The 22985-nt window shown below is 41.7% G+C and overlaps 1 protein-coding gene across 1 annotated transcript; it reads left to right on the top strand.

Annotated features, from left to right (window-relative positions):
• Positions 1–1850: 1850 nt before the first annotated feature.
• Gtpbp4 (GTP binding protein 4) lies at positions 1851–22985 on the top strand. Its single transcript, XM_034510574.2, has 17 exons — positions 1851–2006; positions 5021–5191; positions 5643–5746; positions 5827–5963; positions 7065–7165; positions 8799–8891; positions 9822–10013; positions 10462–10527; positions 13104–13193; positions 13511–13621; positions 15385–15462; positions 15874–15925; positions 16631–16731; positions 17537–17734; positions 19988–20053; positions 20689–20838; positions 21844–22985. Exons 1-17 carry the CDS (start codon positions 1959–1961, stop codon positions 21994–21996), a joined length of 1911 nt encoding a protein of 636 aa, XP_034366465.1. The 5' UTR covers positions 1851–1958; the 3' UTR covers positions 21997–22985.

Raw genomic sequence — 22985 nt, forward strand, 5'->3', positions numbered from 1 at the left:
AGTTCCAGACCATCCTAGGCTACATGTTGAGCTCCCGAGTGCTTATCTAACTTGCTGACACGATGATGAGCAGTAATCCTAAGACAGCAAATGGCAATGTGCTTCAAATTGACTTTTAATACTGGGATGTTGGGAACATGAGAGATAGTTTCATGTAAGAACAGGACTAGTTAAAAGACCTGAGAGGGTATGCACAATGGCTTAGAAGGAGTATGTCAGTGCAGGTTTTGTAGGAGCCAACCCCCACATGTTCAAGGCCGACTCTGCTGGCTTCTGGCCTTGCTATGATTTTGTTTCCCTACCAATATTATAAGGTTTTTGTAGGAGCTAAGTGAGTTAATTTGGGATCGACTGCTTTGAACAGTGCTTGAATTATAGTCAGCCCTATGTAAGGTTTAACACCATATGGGACTCTTGAGTTACCTGAGAGTGAAGATTGTATTAATTGTTCAAGAGCTTCATCCTTATGCACTTCCTCCTGAGTTGGCCTCCTAGGGCAGAGTCTCCTTGGTGAATCTCTGGATTCTGCTAACCTACTGGGTGGGACCACCTGCAGCTCTTTTGCCTTATCCCATAATTTTCCTTTTCTGCTCCTGTTCCTGGGATTTATCATCAGTGGGACCACTCTTTTTATGACCTCACTTCTGTCCCCGAGACCTCATCTACTAACTTTGTTTCAAGGTCTTTACTCCTGGTCAATCTTGCTCTTGGCTCTATGTTCAGTCTTGTTCTGGACCCTGGTGGGAGTCAGAGTGTGAGGCTGTCCTTTCCAACAGCACTTAGTTTGAAAAGCAGAAAGTAAATGCTCTTGATTTTCAGATATACCCAATTTAATATATCTAGAGTCATGTCGGGTGGAGATTTCACTTCTGATTGAAATGTCTGATTGGAATTGAGAAAGAAACCAGGCTGAAAGAAACTTGTATCATCGAAGTAGTCCACATGGGGGCTGTGAAGCCACCATTCAGAAAGAAGACTGAAGAGGAAGAACCTTGAGGGGTATCTAGTTAGCGAGAGACAGAGGATTCTAGACATCAAGTACCAGAACGATGGATGTCACGGAAATGGGGAGAAGGGTTTGAAGGAGATGGCAATACCTGAGAAAGGGTCATTTAGTTAAAAGATAATCAGGAGGCATGAGTAGATGTTTGAAGCGGACAGGATCCCAAGGATCCAAAGAAATGGGTGGCTTAATTAAACGGACAGGGAAAACGAAAGCGAGGAAGTTGGCTTCAATCCATGTAGGTCTGTACAACAGACTGTGTGTCTATGTCCTGGGTCTGGGTTCAGGGCAGCAGTGCGGGGCAGAGTTTTTTCACTGGCCCATGGCAGGTGAAGGCCGAGCATCCGCAAACTACGGGAGAGGCTGCAAGGTCAGGAGCGGGAGCTCGGGCCAGCTGATGCAGTCTCTTCCATAAACATTATTTACTTGAACAAATAACTTTCCACACTGCCAGGAGACAGCACTTATTGCTCAGGGGACACCAAGTGATGCTGGAGCCAAGCGCTGCGTCTTCCCGCTAGTCACTAGTCGCGACCACGGGGTCCCCAGAGGTGACGAACAGACCAGCCTTTGGAGCCCTGAGGGTTGCTTGGGTGAGAGGAGTGTTTCCGGAGACCCCGCCAAGGTGACCAGCCAGGAGCCCCTCCTTCACTCTGCAAAGTTATCTCTCCCACCTCTCAAACACAGCGGATCTCTACAGCGGCTCATCTCGCCCACTTCTCGCTTGCGGCGGACTTCCCGGCCGAGCGGGGACGCTGTCGGACTTCCTAGTGTAGGCGAACGTGAGGGCCACGCCTGTTAAGGAAATGATGCAACGCTTGAGCCTGGCAGCTAAAGTTCTGTCACGCCGAAAGGAGGAAGTCCCGCCCACCCCGACGGCGGAAGTCCCGCCCACCCGACGGCGGAAGTCCGGTCCTCCACTTCTCCGGGGTTCCTCGTGCGTTCCACCGCCGGCATGGCGCATTACAATTTCAAGAAGATTACGGTGGTACCGTCTGCCAAGGTAGGTGTGACCGAGGTCCTACACGCTGATCTCCCTTTCCATGACGAGTCGCCAGGGAGGGTTCAGGCCTGTTTCCCCGAGACTGGGGGAGGGAGGACACTGTGGATCCACTCGGCCCTAAGTGCGGAGCCCCACTTGCTAGGCTTTGTCCTCGGGACCCTCGGACATCAGTCCCACTCTCTGAAACCAAATCCCTCTCCCTCTGTCCATGGGTGCCCCGAACCCTAGAATCCCTCCAAGACATCAGGACCAGAGCCTGTGGTTCTTGTATGTCTTGCCAAGTGACAAGTTTCTGGTTGGTGGCCACAGTAAGGAGCAAGGCAGGAACCTGAAGTGGTCAGTGGTAAACGTCTTGAGATCCCCTGCTTTAGGATTCTAGGTTCAGACGTAGTACCCTCCCCTTTAAGTAAAACTTGATTCGTGCTGTCACAGACTAAAAAAAATTTAGGTAGTTGTTATTTGTCGTTGGACTTAAAAAATGCAATTGGTTTTAAACACGCAAGTAGCCAGGCCAAATTTATGTAACGTAGCAAGATAAGTTCCTCCAAGATGTCGAGTATTAGGTAGGCTAAAGAAACTAAAAGGATACACGTGTTTCTCTGGCAAGACATGGGCACTGAATTGCAGGATCAATTAGAGGAACGAATGTGACTATCATTAAGTTTATCCCAGCGTAGGTATTTAAGACAACCGCTCTGAAGGAGCTTGGTTTGAAGTTTTGTAAAGAACTAGTATTTTCTGGTGGGCGTGGCGGTGCCCGCCTTTAGTCCCAGCATCAGGGAGGCAGAGGCAGGTGGGTCTCTGAAAGATCCTGTCTCAAAAAGACACAAATCATATATTTCATTAGTAATATAGAGTTGTTTTCCTCACACGTCTCAGTATTTCTCCTTTCTTCCTATTTCTGATAACCATTCTGGTACTTTCTCACGAGTTCGTTGTAATTGGAAAGAAACCACATGTAGTAATCACATCTTGTGTTTTAGTCCCTCATGACTGTCTCAACCGCTTCTCAAGCGCACGCTGAAGGAACTCTTACATTCTTTAATTTCACTCGAAATAGAGTTTATTGGGTCAAACGAACTTTGTTAAATGTAATTGACCTGGTAAAGAATTTAGCGCAGTGTGTATCTGTTTCCCTGAATGAGGTCTCTTTCTAGGAAGCAGATGAGTGGGCATATGTGTAGATGAGTGATGGGAATCCTTTGGTGGTTGGAAATAAAAACTCAATCTGAAGAGTATGGGGTACTTTTGTAGAAGTGTGTGCTAGGTTCTGTGTATAGATGTACATAAGAATAGTCTGCGTCTTTAACTAAATGCATTTATACACACAGCAGTGTGATGGGAAAGTGTGTGAAATACAATTGGCCCTCTGTGTCTGAGTTCAAATCCAGATTCAACCAACCACAGGTCCAAAACACTATTTGAAAATTTCATCTGTATTTGATGTGCACAGACTTTATTTTCCCTTTTTTGTTTGTTTATTTGTTTATTTTTGGCTGCCATGGCTGGCCTGGAATTTACAGAAATATGCTTCTTCTGCCTCAGAGTGTTAGGATTAAAGGCATGAGCAGCCATGCACAAGGCCTTGCACATAGACTTTGTAAGAAACATTCTCTACATATAGTTACAGCTATTTACCATATATGACAAATATATGTGGATTCTTCTACATACAAGTACTGTGCCACTTTATAAAATTAATTCAAGTATCTCTCTGTTTTGGTGGGTGAGGGCTTAAGGGGAGGAACCCTGACTATAAACTATAAATATCAGGGATTTGGGTGGTGGTGGTACTTGCCTTTAATCCCAGTACTCAGGAGGCAAAGGCAGGAGATCTCTGTGAATTTGAGGCTAACCTAGTGTATAGAGCAAATTCTAGGACAGCCAAGGTTACACACAGAAACCCTGTTTAGGGGGGAGAAAACAAAAACAAAGAACACACTGATAAATGGGTGAGTCTGGAGAAACTTTTCAGTAGGCAACTTTTACTGTCCCCCTAAAGATGTGAGGACCATGGAAAGGAACAGAGTAGAGGAGCAGCAGGCCTGAGTGTTCATGCTCTTCACAATCCTTGGCAGACTGTATGTGATTACCTGCTTGCCTTTGGTTTTGCTTCATCAGATCTTGGTGCCTTGTTCATTGTTTTGTTTTCAGCATTGTGTTCATTCTGTCTATAGAAAATGATCAATATTGTTGAATTAATGTAAGTGATCAAGGAAAAGTAGAACAGCTTTATATGGTTGGATAAAAGTGAATAAGTACAAATATCTCAACTCCTCAAATAGTCTCCTCAGCATACATAGGAAATTTTAGATGATGGGTTTTAGGTTTTTCATTTTATACCTCCTTAAAATCAAAGCTACAGAGTCCTTGAAATTGAAGAACTGACTCTTTTTCTTCTGATTTATTCTTGAGTTTTTCTAGGAATTTGAAAGTTAAAATAGCATTAAAAAAAAAATGGGGTAAAATATATCTCAGCAACCATTAGCAAGTCCTCTCCTCCACCCAGGCACATTTTTATCGGAGGGGTGACAAGGGAGGGGCCTCCTCCATCATTTGGGAGTATTCACAGGTTTTTCAGCCACTCCAAACGAGGGTCCTAGGGGTGACTGGGCACATCAAGCACATTCCCATTATCAGGGACAGGGGCTGGGTATTTGTAAGGTGTGGCCTGGTTGATCATGGTGGCATACTTGGTGTAGGGGCTGAGTGAAGGCATAATTAAAGCAGGGCTTTGGCACTTAAGGACACCACCAGTACTGTCCCTTTCACTCGGGCATTGAGGAGTGTGGAGACTCTCCCAACTATCTTAGTCTTGGTAATGGGTACCAAGTTTTCATAAAAACCAGAAACTATAAAGATGACTCAAGTTGTATATAAAGCAATTGATTTTGAAAAAGTAAAGTTTGTAGTTTAAACCATGTGGTACTGGATTAATATTTTAAGAAGGTTATAAGCAAATAGATAGAAAGTACATGTTTGAATTTTATCTTAATTATTTTCTTTAATCTTAGGACTTTATTGACCTGACGTTATCCAAGACTCAACGAAAGACTCCAACAGTTATTCATAAACATTATCAAATTCATCGAATTCGACATTTTTATATGAGAAAAGTCAAATTTACTCAGCAGAATTACCATGACAGACTGTCACAGATTCTTTCAGATTTCCCCAAGTTGGATGTAAGTGACTTATACAATATAAGCCTTCAGAGAGTCATATTTGCCAGGTTGATGTATTAGTCAGAGGAGAAATGAAATAACTGATCTATCAGTTGCTTCTCTTCCTGCGAACATTAGTGAAATGTTTTAGGGATCCCCCACGCCGTGTGTGTGTGTGTGTGTGTGTGTGTGTGTGTGTGTGTGTGTGTGTGTGTGCGCGCGCACAGAACCCAGTGTCTGTGGGGAGAACTGGGTCCTAAGTACTGTCACTGTAATAGGATGGGGCTTAGTGTGATTGTAAGTGGTTGCTTGTTTCCTTAGGGGTGATTTAACACGGTTATTGGCCAGGAGAGGGGGTTCCGGGGAAGGTTTGAAGAAAGAGGAAAGGGAGCTGCTTCTCTCTTGTTTGTTACCTAAGGCTAAGAAACTGTCAGAACAGAGTGACGATGTGTATTTCATCTTTTCATTATAGGATATCCATCCATTTTACGCCGACTTGATGAATATTCTCTATGACAAGGATCACTACAAGTTGGCTCTAGGTCAAATAAATATTGCCAAAAACTTGGTGGACAAGTAAGGTGTTTTCTTACTATAGTATCTTATAAGTTATTATCAAAAAAATGCAAACCCTTAGATGTTTCTCTTTTTCAAAGTGTTGCTAAAGATTATGTGCGACTTATGAAATATGGTGATTCTCTGTACCGATGCAAGCAGCTGAAGCGTGCTGCCCTTGGACGAATGTGTACCATCATCAAGAGACAGAGGCAGAGTTTGGAGTATTTGGAACAAGGTACTTGTTATACTTAAAGCAAAGGGTTCTATGTTCTTTCATGTTTGGGACTGTTTTGTTTTGTTTTGTTTTGTTTTGTTTTGTTTTGTTTTTTGAGACAGGGTTTCTCTGTATAGCCCTGGCTGTCCTGGAACTCATTCTGTAGACCAGGCTGGCCTTGAACTCAGAAATCCACCTGTCTCCCAAGTGCTGGGAACCACCACTGCCCGGCCTGGCTTGGGACATTTTCTTTTCTTTTTTTTTTTTTTTTTTTTTTTTTGTAGTTTTCATTTTTTGGAGTTTCAGTAAAGGTGTGTTTTTAATATTTAGTAAGTAAAACATTCACCTGAAAACACTTTTATTTAATAGGAAATTTCTGAATAGGAAATTGGACCTTGTGCTAACCCCTAGCCCTACAAACATTTTGTTGGGCACTGTGCTCTTTTTCCTTGAAATGGTTCCTGTAGATCTGTGGGGTTCTCATGATAGCTCAGTATAGCCATTGCTAGAGCTGTGCTGGGGTTACAGGTGAGACAACTAAGTGAAAGTACTTTAGCTTACAGCATGCGTACTTGAAAATATACTGTGGACCAAGTATCTGTAACATCTTTCTCAAGCATGGTTTTTAGTCTCACTTTGACTTAAAGCAACTGAAATAGCAGATTGGTAGATACAGTACATGATTCTTGGTGTAGCCATATTTGGAAAATACACTTGTGTGTTCATGTATATCTGTGAGGTTTCTGTTACTCTGTATGTCCCTCATTTTCTCCATCTGCAATTACAGAAGTGTAGTCCAGCTCCTTGGGAGGCTAAGTAGGAGGAGTGCAAGTTCAATGCCTGCCTGAGGAAAATTGAACGCACAGTCTGTTTTATGAGACTTTGTCTCAGAGTAAAAAGAGTGTTGGGGATATAGCTCAGTGATGCGGCATGTTCCTAGCAGGCTACGGCTCTAAGTTCAACAACCAGTGTGTGTGTTCCTCTTGCCCTGCCCCCCAAAAAGCTACAGTGAGGAATTTGTGCCATCTAAGGCTATTAAAACTCTATGAGCCTAGACCATAGTGACGTAGAAAGTACAATTTCAAGCCAATCTTAAATTCTCAATTTTTAAACTCTTTATAGTACGTCAACATTTATCTCGCTTGCCAACCATTGATCCAAATACAAGGACTCTGCTTTTGTGTGGGTATCCAAATGTTGGGAAATCCAGCTTCATCAATAAGGTAAGTGGCTTTTTTTTTTTTTTAAATCAGCACTCTGATTAACTTAGGTCAGAGTACTACTGAATTCCCATTGTGGGATTTAGAATGTGCTTGGGAATATTCTGGCTAGTCATTAATAAAGATTGCCCTGTTTTCAGGAGATCCTAATGCCTAAGCATCCAGGTTCCTTTGGAAGGTTTCCCTCATTGTCTGAACCTATATTTAAGTAGTGATTGCCAAGACCATTCATTTTGATTCTTGTGTGCCATACACTTTCTCAGGAGCTGAGACATCTCAGTTAATTTTTGTTTAGTTGGAGAGTGTTGTATGGTAGTGTTGTCAGCTCATTCTGGGATGCTCTTATGCCTGGGGCACTCACTGAGCTGGAGATTCCTAGGCTAAAGCTACTTGGGTGATTGGTTATCTTGGTGACTGTCAACTTTCATGTTTTTCTTTTCTTTTCTTTTTTTTTTTTTTTTTTTTTTAATTCATTTTATATGTGTATGCTGTCACTGTCTTCAGACATGTTTTTCTTTGTAATAGAGATTTTCTGAGTTAGTCTCTCTCTCTTTCACTTACTGGTTTTTTTTGTTTGTTTGTTTGTTTCTTTTGTTTTTCTGAGACAGGATCTTGTTATGTAGCCTAGGCTGACTTTGAACCTGCTATCCTCTTGCCTCTGTTTTCAGAGGTCAGGGATTATTAACATGGGTTTCATGTTTGAGCTGTGTCTCTCTTTATTTGAGTAGAATTATTAAGCTTTGGTGTGACACTTAAGTAAAAGTAATTTGCTACTTCTGGACATATTAGGGCTCACCCAGTACTAGAACATTTTTGCTTTGAAGCTATGTATGAGTGTGGGGTGGGGAGGGAGGGAGAAAGAAGAGAGAAAGATAGATAGATGAAGATCAGAGAACAACTTGCAGGAGTTGGTTCTCTCCTACTGTGTGGTTCCTGGAAATTGAATTCAGGTCATCAGGCATAGTAGCAGGCACCTTTACCTAGTGAGCCACCTTGCTGGCCCAGTAGGCTTTATTTTTGCCTACCAGTTGCCCTGACTTGGTAGCAAACAATGCTCTCAGGGATTCTAATTGAAGTTTCAAATGCTTGTTGGCTTGCTCTGAATCTGCTGTGACCTTTCTGTGCTCTATGAGGGATGATACAGTGGCCTCTGCTACATGTAGCCTTTTGGATTATGGTTTAAACTAGTTTATCAAGATGGAAACTTCAGTAACATGAACTGTGTATCAAACCTTGGAGAACAGAGAGTGGTTAGTGGGCCCACGGTGTAAGGCAAGGGGAGCCAGGCATTTGCCAAAGTGGATAATATCCTCTATGCAGTTTACTCATGTACAATTCCTTGGGAATTTATTTTCAACCAAAAAGTAGGGTGTGTGTGTGTGTGTGTGTGTTACCCAGGGCCTCACCCATACTAAGTAGTCCTATCCCTAGCCTTTTTTTTTGAGCCAGTCTTTCCAGGTTGCCCAGATTGACTTTGAGCCTGTTACCTCCCAACATCAGCAGTTGTATAGCTGGGGCATCAGCAGCATTCTTGTGTCTTGGTAAAGTCAGGATGCCATGCTTAGATTGTTTGGGGGAAATTGTGGTATGGGATTCTTGTGACTGAAAATACCGCTTTTGGTTTTGTCTCTTCAAGGTGACAAGAGCAGATGTGGATGTTCAGCCCTATGCATTCACCACCAAGTCTCTGTTTGTTGGGCACATGGATTATAAGTATCTGCGCTGGCAGGTGAGAGAGTCTTGTGAGAGTCTGTCTGCAAAGAGAATAGACACCTGGGCTTTGGTTTAATAGAATTTGATGATTTCTAAAAGCTGAAGCATATCTCCATCCTGGAGTGCACTTAGTATACAGCCAGTGGTTAGCAGCATCCTCTAGGGACAATTCTGAGGTAGAGGGATGGTTTCTCTGGTCTCACCAAGAACTTGAAATCTCTCCATTACCATAAGGAGAACTGGCCCAAGCACTGGAGATGTGTGATGACAAACCACACTCATGTAACTGAGAGGAAGCTGGCGGTTTGGACTTCTCTGTTCTGCAGGAGTGATTTTATTTTCTTACTGATGCTTCTAATGAATAAAATTCTCTTTGTGTTATTTGAAGCTCTGTCATTAGAAATGACATTTACTATTGAAAAGCATAGAACAATGTAGTTTACAACCAAATCTAACTTTAAAAATGATGAAGAAGCCAAGTCTTAGGAGTTAGGAGAGTTTGTCATTTATTCTAGTTTTCTGATTTTTGATGTTCATGTGAAAAAAAAAAAAAGGCTTATTTCTCCCAGGGCCAGTATCTTTTTAATGGGCTCTGCAGATTTCCTTAGATCTCTGCATGTGTTCTTTAGAGACAGACAGGGTCTCGCTCTACCCAGGGTGACCTTAGCACACTCTGTAGGTCTCTGTAGTCTTAAACTCACTGCCGTCCTAGTTCTGCTTCCTTGGTGTGAGCCACCATACCAAGCTCCTGGATTGGGTTTTTGTCTTATAAAGAATGTGTGCTTTTTTTCATGTTCCTCTGTCTGTTTTATTGTGGGCAGTTGTCAATGTTATATTTTACTCACTAGTTTTGCTAGAATTGGTTTGGGTGTATGAGAATGACTCTGAGACCATCGAAGACATTTTTTGAGTGAGTGTACTTTGGTTAATGAAGCCTGGTTGTTAGGTTGTAGATACCCCAGGGATTTTGGATCACCCTTTGGAGGATCGGAACACCATTGAGATGCAGGCCATCACAGCCCTGGCCCACCTCCGAGCTGCAGTTCTGTATGTGATGGATTTGTCTGAACAGTGTGGACATGGGTTGAAGGAGCAATTAGAACTCTTCCAGAATATCAGGCCTCTGTTTATCAATAAGGTAAGTGTGCTAACTAGTACTTTAATTTACAAGCTAGCACCTTCTTACTTGTAGGTAACAGGTTCTAAGACCAATGAAACCATAAATGGCACTGAGTGTTCTATATTCCTTGATCACAGATGTTAGTGATGTGACAGTTGATGTGATAACTTACATAAACCAAGTGGCTGGCTGCCTGGTATCATGTACAGTAGTAAGCCAGACAAAGGGATGATTTGTGTCCTGGTTGGAATGCAGCACTAAGATAAGACTTCATTGCACTGCTCAGGACAGGATACAGTTTAAATTTACAAATTGCTTATTTATAGAACTTTCAACTTTGTATTTTATAGCAATAGTTGATTTCAACTTGGGCAAATGAAATTGCAGAAAGCAGAAACATGGACAAGGAGAGGGGACTACATTATTCTGTAGTGTAAAAGTAATAGTTTCTTTTCTTCCTTGCTAGCCTCTTATTGTTGTGGCAAACAAATGTGATGTGAAAAGAATAGCTGAACTTTCTGAAGAAGATCAGGTAAGTCACTGATACATTAATTATATATACTTTCTTTTAAAATAGCTTTGAGTCCTTAGAAAGACATTAGAAAGATTTTTAGTGCTTCCAGAACAGGTTTTTATTCTAGAACTAAGATGATCTTCAGTGATTCAGTAGTCGGACGTTACAGTTTCCTGATTCCTGCTCTGTGTCCAGTCTGTAGAAACACCTGTGTTTGGGGGTTGCTACACTGAACCATTGGGAAATATGCTTCCTTAGGAAAGGACTGCTTTTAAATTGGTACCCAAGGGGAAACCAGATACTGAGAGGTTTGCTTTTATCTTTTCCAGGCCTTAGGATATCAAATGTTCTAGGGAAGTATTTCCCACAACTTTCTCTTTAGGACGAGTGTTAAGTATGGCTTACTTGATTATATAAAGGAATATGTAGCTAAGTAAGTTTGACATGTGAGTAAAAGAAAACACCTTCTAAGCTCTTAGAAGATGGCCTTTTCAGAGCTGTGAGCATGTTAGTGTCTGCTAGCATTATCCATGAGGTAGCCAGCATTGGTAGTCATAATTTTTCAAACAATTTAACCCTTTTAGTAGACAGTTTTTAGGATAAATGCTTTGAGAGACACAGACTTGTGCAGTCTCACTGTGGTCCCTGAGTAGAAGTCTTCTTCACATTTACCCTGTAGTTTGTCAGAAATTAATACCCTTGGGCTCACAGACTCCTGATGCAAAGCCCTGGGGTAGAACAGTATGAATTTGCACAGGTAGCCAATGTATACTGGCTTCTGAAACCAATACACTAGAGTGAAATATTAAAACCAAGGTGGAAGGTTCCTGAGTCAGGGACTTCTGTTTATGGAAAGGATTAGCTTGTCTTAAGTTGTCTTCTTAGGGCAGGACACAGCAAGTTTTGGTTTTGTTTGGTTACTTATTTATTTAAAGACAGGTTTAATGTAGGTTTGGAAGGCCTTGAACTCTTGATACTTCTGTCTGTCCATCCCACGTGGTGAGATTAGCTGGCAGCACCCTGTATTCTTTAAATTACTAATTATCTAACACTGATGTCAGAGAATCAGTTTATCTTAAAAAGTAGAGAAACAAAAAACCTTTATATTTTATAAGTAATCTTAATTTGTCAGTCTAAATGGCATTGAAGAGAGGAGGAGGGTGAGGAAAGTGGGTAGCACAAGGAAGGCTTAAGAAGTGAAGTAAAAAGTTGTCAGGCGCTCAGGCTTTGGGATAGCTCAGGTCCAGCTTCACTACTCAGCAGTGTGGTAGGAAAGTGAGTCACCCTGCTGAGGCCCAGTGTCTGGCCAGTGAAGGTAATGCTTGGATAAATGATTACTCTCCAGCTGTTGGTAGAGAACTGACATCACCATAGGTAGGCCATCTTTCTGGTCCCTGATTTCTCTCTCTAGTAAAGACAGTGCCTACATCTGCAGTTGTTGGTATTACATGAATTGGGAAGTGGATGCTGTTAAAAATCTACAGCTTGCTTAACACTTGTAATATAGAGCCTATCCTTTAGCAGTGGGTTTATTATCACATGGAAATGGCAATTAACAGTTATCACATGACTGGGAGGCTCAGTGACTGCTTTACACATGGTGTCACTTGTTAAGTGACAGGTGGATTTGTGCTCAAAGACCCCAGCTTTCTGTAAAAATCATGCTCTAGTCCCTTGATAATAGAAACTGACCTTGTTCATGGGAATTTTTACTATCTATTAGAAGTTGGTCACCTGTCTCAAAACGAGAGAGATGTTTGAGGTTGTAAACATGACATTTGAGAAGGGCATATTGAGTCCCTTCTTTAGAGTCTTAGTGCTTCATAAAATGAAACTTAATAAATATTTTTATGTTTTCTAAAGAATTCTCTTGGGCTATTTTAGCAGAAACTTTAAAAAAGGAATAACATTGAAAACATCTTTTGAAAAGTTGTTCTTGTCTGCATGAGGAGCTATATAAGGAGCTATATACATCAGAAATCCCAGCAGGTGGAAGCCGAGGCAGAAGCTAGCTTGTGTTACATAGTGTCCGTGTTCTAGGCTAGCCTGAGCTACAAATCAAGGGCCTGCCTTTTTAAAACAAAACAATAAAAGTTGGTCATTTGCTTTTCTTGCATTTTTCCTCCTGGGAAATTACTTGAGTTTGTGAACGTAGGTCAGTGGGAGCTTATAGCTGAATTCAATCCCTAGTACTGGGAGTTGGGGAGTAGGGGAGATTTTACAGAGTGTCCCATAGAGTTTCTGATTTACATGACTTTGATCTGGTTTGATTCTGTGGAAGTTTTTTTTTTTTTTTATTTTTGAGGCAGCATTTTTCTGTGTAGCTTCAACTGTGCTGGAACCTCAATCTAAACCAGGCTGGCCTTGAACTCAGATCCACCTGACTCTGCTGTCCCACTTATTTATTTATATATTTTTAATTGTATAAATTGTCGTAATAATTAACTTAAAGCCATTTTTCAAGAGTTAAAAACAAATTCTAGATGTCGAGCAGATAGTGTTTGCAACTTCCATTTGCAAAACAGTATACTTTGTCCTCTGGGAAACTGGAAAACAGTAATGTGCCTTTCACTTCCTTTCTTTTGAATTCCTAGAAAATATTTCTAGACTTGCAGGGTGAAGGATTCCCTGTCATCGAGACCAGTACCCTGACTGAGGAAGGTGTCATTCAAGTTAAAACAGAGGTTGGTGCTTCTTTAACTCGGGGCCATTGTTTTTGTTTTAGAAAGATCAGTTGTGGTGGGAAACTGTATTTTAGGAATTACTGACATTGGAAACAATGTAGGTGGGTTTATTTGTTTTGTTTTCCTTGAATAGGATTAGTTGTTTAGATTGTTCAAGTCCTCTGGGGAACCTGGTTGCCTGCTGAAAGAAAACATGTAGGATGTTCCATACTGGTTGTCAGCCTTTGGATGAGTGGAGGACTTGATTCTTCCTTGTAATGTGAGGTTGGGGACTGGAGTCGAATGGCTTTGTGACTGTTGTTTTTGTGCTTTCTTAGGCTTGTGATAGGCTTTTGGCTCATCGAGTAGAAACGAAAATGAAAGGAAATAAAGTGAATGAGGTTCTGAACAGATTGCACTTAGCTGTGCCAAACAAGAGAGATGATAAGGTAAGGTGGCCCTTCGAAGGCAGATTTGTGTTGCTGTGCTGGCCGGCCGCTGCTTGCCACATGTCTTCCTGGTGTTGCAGATTGTTACACATGTACACAAATTCACATGTAGGTTTACTTTTTCATTCATGATAAAGTCAAATGTCCATGTGGAAGGTAAAGCTCGTGCACAGCTGAAGTAAAGGGTTCTGTGCACCTCTCCTTCCTATCAGCATCTGTTGCTAGTAGCTTTGTCCCTTAGAAGTGGCTTGGGTGTAATTATCACACATTGCCATCCCTCCCTTTTTTAAAATTGATGCAGTTGATCCAGTGGAAATATAATTTTTTTTCTTTTTATAAATACTGCCCAATTCCTTTTTTTGTTTGTTTTTCGAGACAGGGTTTCTCTGTACAGCCCTGGCTGTCCTGGAACTCACTCTGTAGACCAGGCTGGTCTCAAACTCAGAAATCCGCCTGCCTCTGCCTCCCAAGTGCTGGGATTAAAGGCGTGCGCCACCACTGCCCGGCTATATATAACTTTTTATTAGATATTTTCTTTGTTGACATTTCAAATGATATCCCCTTTCCCAGTCTCCCTTCCAAAACTCCCCTGTCCCATCCCCCATTCCCCTGCTTCTATGAGGGTGTTCCCTCCACCCACCTACCCACTAACTTCTGCTTCCCCCCATCCTGGCGTTCCCCTACACTGGGGCATCAAGCCTTCACAGGACCAAGGGCCTCCCCTCCCATTGATGTCCCACAAAGCCATTCTTTACTACCTGTGCAGCTGGAGCCGTGTGTCCTCTTTGGTTGGTGATTGAGTCCCTGGGAGCTCTGGTGGGAAGTATATTTTTTTAAGTTTTTATTTTCTGCCATTATAAGCAGTCTGTATCTTTATATGTGTGTTACTACAAATAAATCTGTATTTCAGGATATAAGTTCCTAAAGTTTTTTCTTTATCACATTTTTTTCCTTGTCTGCTTTGTAAATATGTACAGAGTGCATTTCTGGTGTCTGTGGAGGCCAGGGGGTTATCAGATCCCCAAAACTGAAATCATAGTTAGTGGTGAGCCGCTTGAGTCCTGGGAATTGACACAGGTCCTCTGTAGGAACAACACATTTTCTTAACCATGGAACTGTCTCTCCAGCCCCTCTTTATTTTGTTGTTGTTTTTAAACATCTCAAAAAAGCTGCACATTTTCAGAATATTAACATCAGTACTTCTTTTCTAGTTATTAGATTTTGGGCTCTAGAGAGAACTGACAACATTTGTTTCTAAAATACTTTACTGTCGTTTTCCTGTGTATTTTCATGGTTTTGTTTCTATTGTTTGCTTTCATTTCTCTTCTGAATAGAAGCTTTCTGTGTGCTGAATTTATTTTTTTCCTTAGGGAGGTATGGTTTGCTTTTTGTGGGCCTCATTTCATGGGCTAGTCATTGGTCTCAGCTAATTAATGAATTTAATGCTGTTGAATCCTAAACATACTTAGGTTTCTGTCTGTTTCTCATCCTACTGTTTTCCTATGTGTTTTTCTTATATATTTTAGGATACTTTTTATTTTTATTTTTTGACAAATAAACTATAGAATCAATTTTGGGGATTGTCTCATTCCTTTTGCCCACTCTGGCTCCAAAACTCACTGCCCAGAATGCACTTTGTTTTAGTTGTTTTGGGTTGTTTTGTGTCTCCCTTGCAGACTGCCTTTGTTTTTTGTGTTTGGTTCCTTTAAGTTTCTCTCATACTTGGGAAAGCATTTCATATACTTTAAACAATGTCTTCTTAGGAGAGACCCCCTTTCATCCCAGAAGGAGTGATAGCTCGAAGGAAGAGAATGGAGATTGCAGAACCCAAGAAGAAGACGGTAGGTTACTGGACCTCTTTGTCTGGGTTTCTTATGGAATGGGATAGAAGGCCTGCCTGTGCACTAGAAAAAGTAACACTGGTTGGTGGGTACATAACAGAGGCCAGGGCTTTAGCCACATGAAGCAGATTTGATGCAGGAGATTGCAAACTGAGTGTGCCCAGGGTTGAGCCCTGTAAGATTCAGGGGCACAGTGGTGAATTCTTAGCATACTCTTGAATGAAGCTTTTCATTTGATGTCATACTGCAGTGTACAAAGTCCATGAGATATATAGTTCACTAGGTGGGCAAAACAGCCCTCCTGATAGACATAGATGTACAAAACGTCAGAGACTGTTTCATAAGTAAGGAGATTGCAAAGCATCTGGGAACATAAATGCTAAAGCAAACTTTTGGGGATTTTCTTTGCAGGAACGAGATCTTGAGCTGGAAATGGGAGATGATTATATTTTGGATCTTCAGAGTAAGTAAGGTGTTTTGGCATGTCAGTTGTACAAAAAGTGTTTCAAAAAAGAAAGGAACTCAGTGAGTGAAAGTCTTCCACTGAGTTTATTGGTTTATAAGCTTTTACTTTTTTCTTTCTTTCTTTCTTTTTTTTAATATGAGTGCACTGTAGCTGTCTTCAGACATACCGGAAGAGGGCATCACACCCCATTACAGATGGTTGTGAGCAACCATGTGGTTGCTGGGAGTTGAACTCAGGACCTCTGGAGGAGCAGTCAAGTTTTTACTCCAGCCTCCAAGTTTCTACTTTTTTGAAGATTAGAAGTTGCAGGCGGATTTCTGAGTTCGAGGCCAGCCTGGTCTACATACAGAGTGAATTCCAGGACAGCCAGGGCTATACAGAGAAACCCTGTCTCAAAACCAAAAAAAAGAAAGAAAGAAAGAAAGAAAGAAGGAAGTTGCAGACTTACAGAGCTGTATAAAATGTCTTTCATATTATTTCCTGTTGTTGCAGATGAAAGGATTTTTTTGTAGTATTTGGAAGTTGGACATATGGGTCAGTGTCATTCTTGTTAGTAGTAAGATAAGTGGTGTTGAACCCAGCTGTTTTGTTAGGCTATAAAGTGATTTTACTTGGTATCCAGAATAGTCGTTTTGATGGCACAGTACTTGAAGATACTAGAAACTACCACAAACATGACTCCTTTTTCTTTTTTAATATTAGAATACTGGGACTTAATGAATTCATATGAGAAATATGATAAGATTCCAGAGATTTGGGAAGGCCACAATGTTGCTGATTATATTGATCCTGCTATCATGAAGGTATGCAGTGCTTTTTAAATTACCTTCCCCACTTTGACATGACTAGAAGATGCAAACACAACTTCACCAACTTTTACTCCTTGTTCTCATTTTGTTCTATGCCCTTAGGCATCCTTCCACCCTGTTCTCTGCTCTCTTGGAGACATCACTCCTCATTCAGATGACACTGATCTCTATTCTTCTTTTGTTCAGTGTGGTCCTTGTGGTGCTCAGCCTTCCACACTGAGTTGCAGTAGCTCCATCATTTTGCTTGTGTTGATGTTCCAGTGGAGATCCTGTCACTGGCTCTATGTGTCGCACTGCGCCCGTCCCCCCCGCGCATGCGTGCATCACGCACTTGTGTTGCTGGGGAATCAACCCAAGATCTTGTGTTTGTTAGGCATTGTCAGTTTGCTACATTCCCAACCTATATATGTATTTAAAGTTTCATTTTGTAACCAGTGTAGTTGTGTTTAATTTAGTATGCTAGTTGAGAGGACGATGAATGGGAGTTTATGCAAATTTGTGTATCTACTGGGAACACTAGGGAATGAGGGAAGGGGTCCCTACGTTTTTTATCTTTAAAGATGAAGTGGAATTGGCAGAAAATAGTGCATACAGTGTTTATGCTGTCTCTTTGGCCTTCATACATCCCCTTCTCCATGAGATTAACTGTGTTCAAGTGGGGCCCAGTTGTGACTAGACCATACAACATTCTTATATCTTCAGGTGCTTAAGGAAACATGATTCCTGTAAATATGTTGCTACACTTACTTCCATGCAAGTTTATCTTTGTTAACTTTATGATTTTTTTTTTTTTTTTAAGAAATTAGAAGAGTTGGAAAAGGAAGAAGAGCTAAGAACAGCTGCTGGGGAGTATGACAGTGACTCTGAGAGTGAAGACGAGGAAATGATGGAAATCCGACAGCTGGCAAAACAAATTCGAGAAAAGAAGAAGCTGAAAATTCTACAGTCCAAAGAAAAGAATACACAGGGACCTAGGATGCCCCGAACTGCTAAGAAGGTCAGTCTTGAGCATCGCAGAGGCAAGATCCGAGCTTGCCTGCTGGATCCGGTGTAATCTTCTACTACCTGGGGATGGCAGATGGTGGCACACCCCATCTTCTCTCTGTGCATTGCCACTCCAGGTGCATCCCTGTTATAGACTGAGTCAATGCACTGATGTGAATTCAAACTACACTTGATGACGATGATGTTTAGGGTGTTAGGTAATTGTTAAATAGGCTCTCATGTAGTCCAGGCTAGCCTTGAGCCTCTGTAGCCAAGGAGGTCCTGACTCCTCCTGCTCCATAGGTGCCAGGATTACAGCTGTGTGCTACTATGGCTGTGCTAACATTTTTACATCAATTTTTCTATTGATTGAGACTCCTAAATCCACAAGGCACTTTATCAGTCCCTGTTACTGGTGAGGATAGGGAGAGCCACTCAATAGGTGTGAGTGGGTCAGAAGACATCGAGATTCTGTGTACTTCTTGGCTTTGTATTGGGATGTCACTGCCTCTTACTTCTGTTCTTGTCTGAATGACAAGTTAGGTCCATGTCACAGGACTGACTGCCTGTGTCCAAAGCCCTCCTGAAAGTTGAGGTAGGGGAGTGGCAGGTTCCCAAAAGAGACAAGGTACTGGGTGGGCAGTTAAAATATAATGGGAGGGGAAGGAAAAGGATCTGGCATTGTAGATAGATTGTACAGTGGACGACATTCCTGCTTTGAAAATGCTGTTTTCATGTGATGGTGGCTGCTAATAGACAAGGTTTTCTTGGTGCTTAGTTGGCTGAGAAGAGAGTCTGGTTCATGAGTCTGTCATCTGTCTTACCTCAACTGTAGTGCCTTCTCTAGCCTATGCAGCCATTCTCTTATCCCCGAGAACAATCTTGCCATGACTTCTATGTAGCAAATGCACTGTTTGTTTTTGTTGGATTTAATTGAACTGTCCAGAAACTAAAGTTATCCCAACTGGAAAAAAAGCATTTTACAGTAGGTAATAGATCATTGTAAAAGGTCCACTTTGAAGATCCAGAGCAAGAACAAACCCAGTTTTATTTGCTGTATGCTGAAAACATGGATCCCTTTATTTGACCCCAGATTGGGTGGTGGGTGGAATCTCCATCATCAAGCCATCAGTCAGCCCTGCAGCAGACTCTGCTGGATATCCCCTCACTCACTTCTCATGCTGTCTACCTGAAGGTAACATCAAACCAGAGAAGCTGCAAGTTCCCTTGCACCAGAGTAGCCCTACCTGAGACGGCAGTCATGGGTCTGGGCCTCTAGAGCTCGACTCTCGAGTTACAGAGTGTGGTCCCCTAATCCTGTCTTTGAGTTTGATTAGTTTACTAGAGTACCTAGAGTTGGGAAAACGTTCTCTTTTGTTGATTACATTTGCCAGTTCATTATAAAGTGTTTTTAAAAATCTAAATCATAAAGCAGTGAAGTGCTGACTAGGGGCAGTCTGAAGGAACCTCCAGTCCTGGGGAATGCTGCTCTCTCCTTTTCCTGCAACCTAGGCCTCGAGAATCACTCCAAACTCTCTCCTTGTAGGTTTTTATGAAAGCTTTTGCATAAATGTACTTGGATCCTGGACTGTAGAAGTGTGATGGGCAAGAGTCTCGTCTAATGCTAACAGACTACACCTATCTGTTTAGGTTTTGAGCCTTTCTCTGCTACATACCTTTGCTCCTCTGAAACAGGGTCTTAGAGAAAGGTAATCAGAGCTGGCCAGCTCCCAGACAGAAAGGCAGGGGAAGGTTAGGGTACATTTTTCCGTTTTGTCATCTGCCTTGGAGAAGAGAATATATGTAATATTGCATGTAATGGTGTAATATTGTATCATGACCTTCCATAGAAACATAATTGGTGCAGCTTACTAATCCTTAGGAAGAGAATGGAGCATGTGAGAAGTGGGGGGGGGGGGTGGTCGGGGGAGAAGATGGGAGAAATAGAGACTGAGAGACAGACGGACTGATTGACTGACTGACTTTGTCTATGACCTGAAGTGCCATAGTTAATAAAGACGCTCCTTTACCTCAGGTAGCTTCTGAAACCAAGGACTAAAGGCCAGATGTTCTAGTCCTTTCTGTTCCAGTCCCTGAGGAAAGGATAAGGGCTGTGAGCATTCGGATACAGGAGCAGAGCATGTGTCTCTCTACTTATCTGACCGTCACAGTATCACCTGTCTATTTCTCCCTGCCTTTTGTCTTTTAAATTAAATTTCAACAGGCATTTTACTTAAAACAAGTTATCTTTCCTTCCTTACTTTAGGTTCAACGGGCAGACTTAGAGAATGAGATGCGTAGTCTTGGTGTGGACATGGACGATAAAGACAATGTAAGTCTGGAGGGGGCAGCGTGGTTTCAGGTGATCTGGGTTTTGTTGTTTTGAGACATTGTCTTCCTGTGTTGCCCAGTCTGCCTTCAACTCAGTATTTGCCTGCCTTTACTCCTCCAGTGCTGTAGTCAGGCACGTGCTACCAAACCCTACCCACAGTCAGGTGTTGCTTAACAATGTGGATACCTTCTGAGAAATCTGTCAGGTGATTTGACTGATGTGAATGTCATAGCATGTACATAAATGTCAGTTATTTGGAGTAGGAGGTTATAACCTCAACACACTCATTTTGTGTGGACCAAAGCCATTGTCATTGCTGCTCATGATTGATGTTCCCCAGTAGAGAACATTAGCACACAGGATGTGCAAGAGGTATGGCTCGAGCGCCATCTTACTCGTTACCAGCATGGGTGCTGAGCTGGACACTCCTGAAACCTTCTCAGGAGGGACAGGAGCAGCATAGCAGTGCCTTTGACCCTTAACCCTGGCTTCAGACTAGACCCTCTGCCAGTAAATCTCAATAAGCCTTCCAGAGTCGTTTACTTGCATGATAATGGTTCTTAAGACCTTGGCTGTCTTCTCTTCTCCTTGGACTGATTTTGATTGTTACCAAGAGCACTGTTTGTGTGTTGCAGGCCCACTATGCAGTCCAGGCAAGAAGATCTCGAAGTGTCACTAGGAAAAGAAAACGAGAAGAATCTGTTCCACCCTCTTCCGTAGCCCGGAGTCAGAGTCGGAGTTGCTCTAAAACTCCACGTGATGTTTCTGGTCTTCGGGATATCAAGGTTTGTTTCTTTGATCTGGGACAAGAGAAAATAAGAGCCTTCAGGGTGTTTACTTTATAGAACCCCCAGTAAGCACCAGCCAGTACTTGAGCAGGGTTATGATTAAGAGCCTAGGTGTTCATTCCACCCTCCACTTTGTAGCATCCTTTGGAGAGGAACTTGCACCAGAAGCAGTTGGATGCCTTGGATAGGTGTTCTGGCAAACCATTCTGAAACCCTTAACCTGGAGGAAGACAGAGGCATGACCTCATAAAGTATGGATAGTCTAGGTTTAGGTCTCAACTATTTGCAAAATACTAGGAAGAGGCCCCCATTTCTCCTTTGAGGAAATAGCCTGAAAGAAACTTGGTTCATTTATGTCATTAGGGGAATTGTTTTACCTTCAAGATAGTACCTTGTCACTATGGTATTATTTGTAATGTCTTTTCAAAGATGCAATAGGTGTTTAAAATCTCACTGAAATTTCTTTTTGAGAAAAAACTTTTTTTAATTTTAGTATTTTGAAAATCCAAATATAAGAGAAAAACCTATGTAAACTGGCAGACTTTCTAATGGAATCCTGAAGTTCTCATTTCAGATGTCATTTCCATCTGGAAGTCTAGGAAGTGAGTGTTGAGTTGAAGCAGTGTTTTACTATGAATCCTAGGCTGGCTAAGAGTTCAGAGTGGTTGCTTCCAGGTCCACCTGGATTATAACTGTGCACTATGGAACTGTGGGTTTTAATACTAGCATTGAGTCCAGTTTGGCAGCATGTACTCTCATGGTTCTGAGTTTCAGTGTGTTACTCTGAAAGTCTGAACAGATAGTCTTAGTCTAACTGTAAAAGGACCACGGTTTCCTCAGATAATCATTGAGTTTCTGCAGATAGTGTGGTGGTCTGAGAGAAAATGGTAACTGCGACAACCTGATCTTAATAGTTAATACTGGCTTTGATAAAGTGGTTCCCAGGTAATTACAATGCAGGACAGAAATGTGGTTTTCATTAATGTGTGCTCTCCTGTATAGATGGTGAAGAAAGCCAAGACTATGATGAAGAAAGCTCAGAAGAAGATGAATCGCTTGGGGAAGAAAGGGGAAGCAGATAGACATGTGTTTGATATGAAGCCCAAGCACTTATTCTCTGGAAAGAGGAAAGCTGGCAAAAAGGACAGGAGATAGTGTCCTCTTCAGTTGGAATAGTTTACTTAGACTCTTAATTATTTCTGGGTGTGCTATAGTGTGTTTTATAGAATTTGGAATCACCATCTGTTAACCAAAAGAAACAATGGAAATGACTTTTAAATGCTTGTTGCTTTGCTGGAAACTGGTAAAGCCAACTAAAAGCGTGCAGCGCTGTGGTCACTGAGCAGTTAGGATGTTTGTGTACAGAAGGTTCTGTACTTGATGACACGCTTCTCTCACAGCCGAGGGACTCATTTTTCAGAAAAGATTTGTTGGTGTAAGGAGGCTGCTTTGGTTGGGGGAAAACTGTTTTGTAGTGGGACTTTTGTCACCCACAGTACCTATTTTTGTTAAAGTGCCCCTGCTGGGAGGAGGCCTAGGCAGAAGGAGTGTGGCAGAACTCAAATTACTTCCTTATTTTCTAAGCCTGGAGTACAATGTATCATTGTAACTTCAACTATTTTATCCAAAGTAAACATTCAGCAAAAACCATAGTTTTGATTATTTACGTTTTGTTTGATTTAATTGCAAGTCATTTGATGGCCAAAAGGAGGAGATGGAGAATAGGACTTTGCTTTTTTTGTTCTTAGAGCAAAAATACTTTTTTAAAGGAAATAAGTGCCTGGGGTATAGGCTCAAAACCAAAAAAAAATGTCTTCTTTAATAAACAGTTGCTGAATTAAGATTGGTGTCCTGGAAAGTACAGAAAAATGTATGAGAGGGATGCTGGTGAGGCTGGAACTACAGCCCTGGCACAGATTAGAAGACAGTCCTCAAACTGTCAGTGCTTCCTGTCAGAGTGACAGCTTCTGACCTTTGTCAAAACCCAGTAGTGTACACACGTATTACAGTCTCTATCCTAAAATTATATGGACTTAATAAGGCTTCTTTTTTAAATTGGCTTTTTAATGTGCGTTAGTTCTCTGATGAAATTTGATATCTTGACCTATTTTTTAATGTCTACATGAATAAAGTCTATAATCATT

The sequence above is a fragment of the Arvicanthis niloticus genome, chromosome 8 (assembly GCF_011762505.2).
Source record: "Arvicanthis niloticus isolate mArvNil1 chromosome 8, mArvNil1.pat.X, whole genome shotgun sequence".
Lineage (NCBI taxonomy): Eukaryota > Metazoa > Chordata > Mammalia > Rodentia > Muridae > Arvicanthis > Arvicanthis niloticus.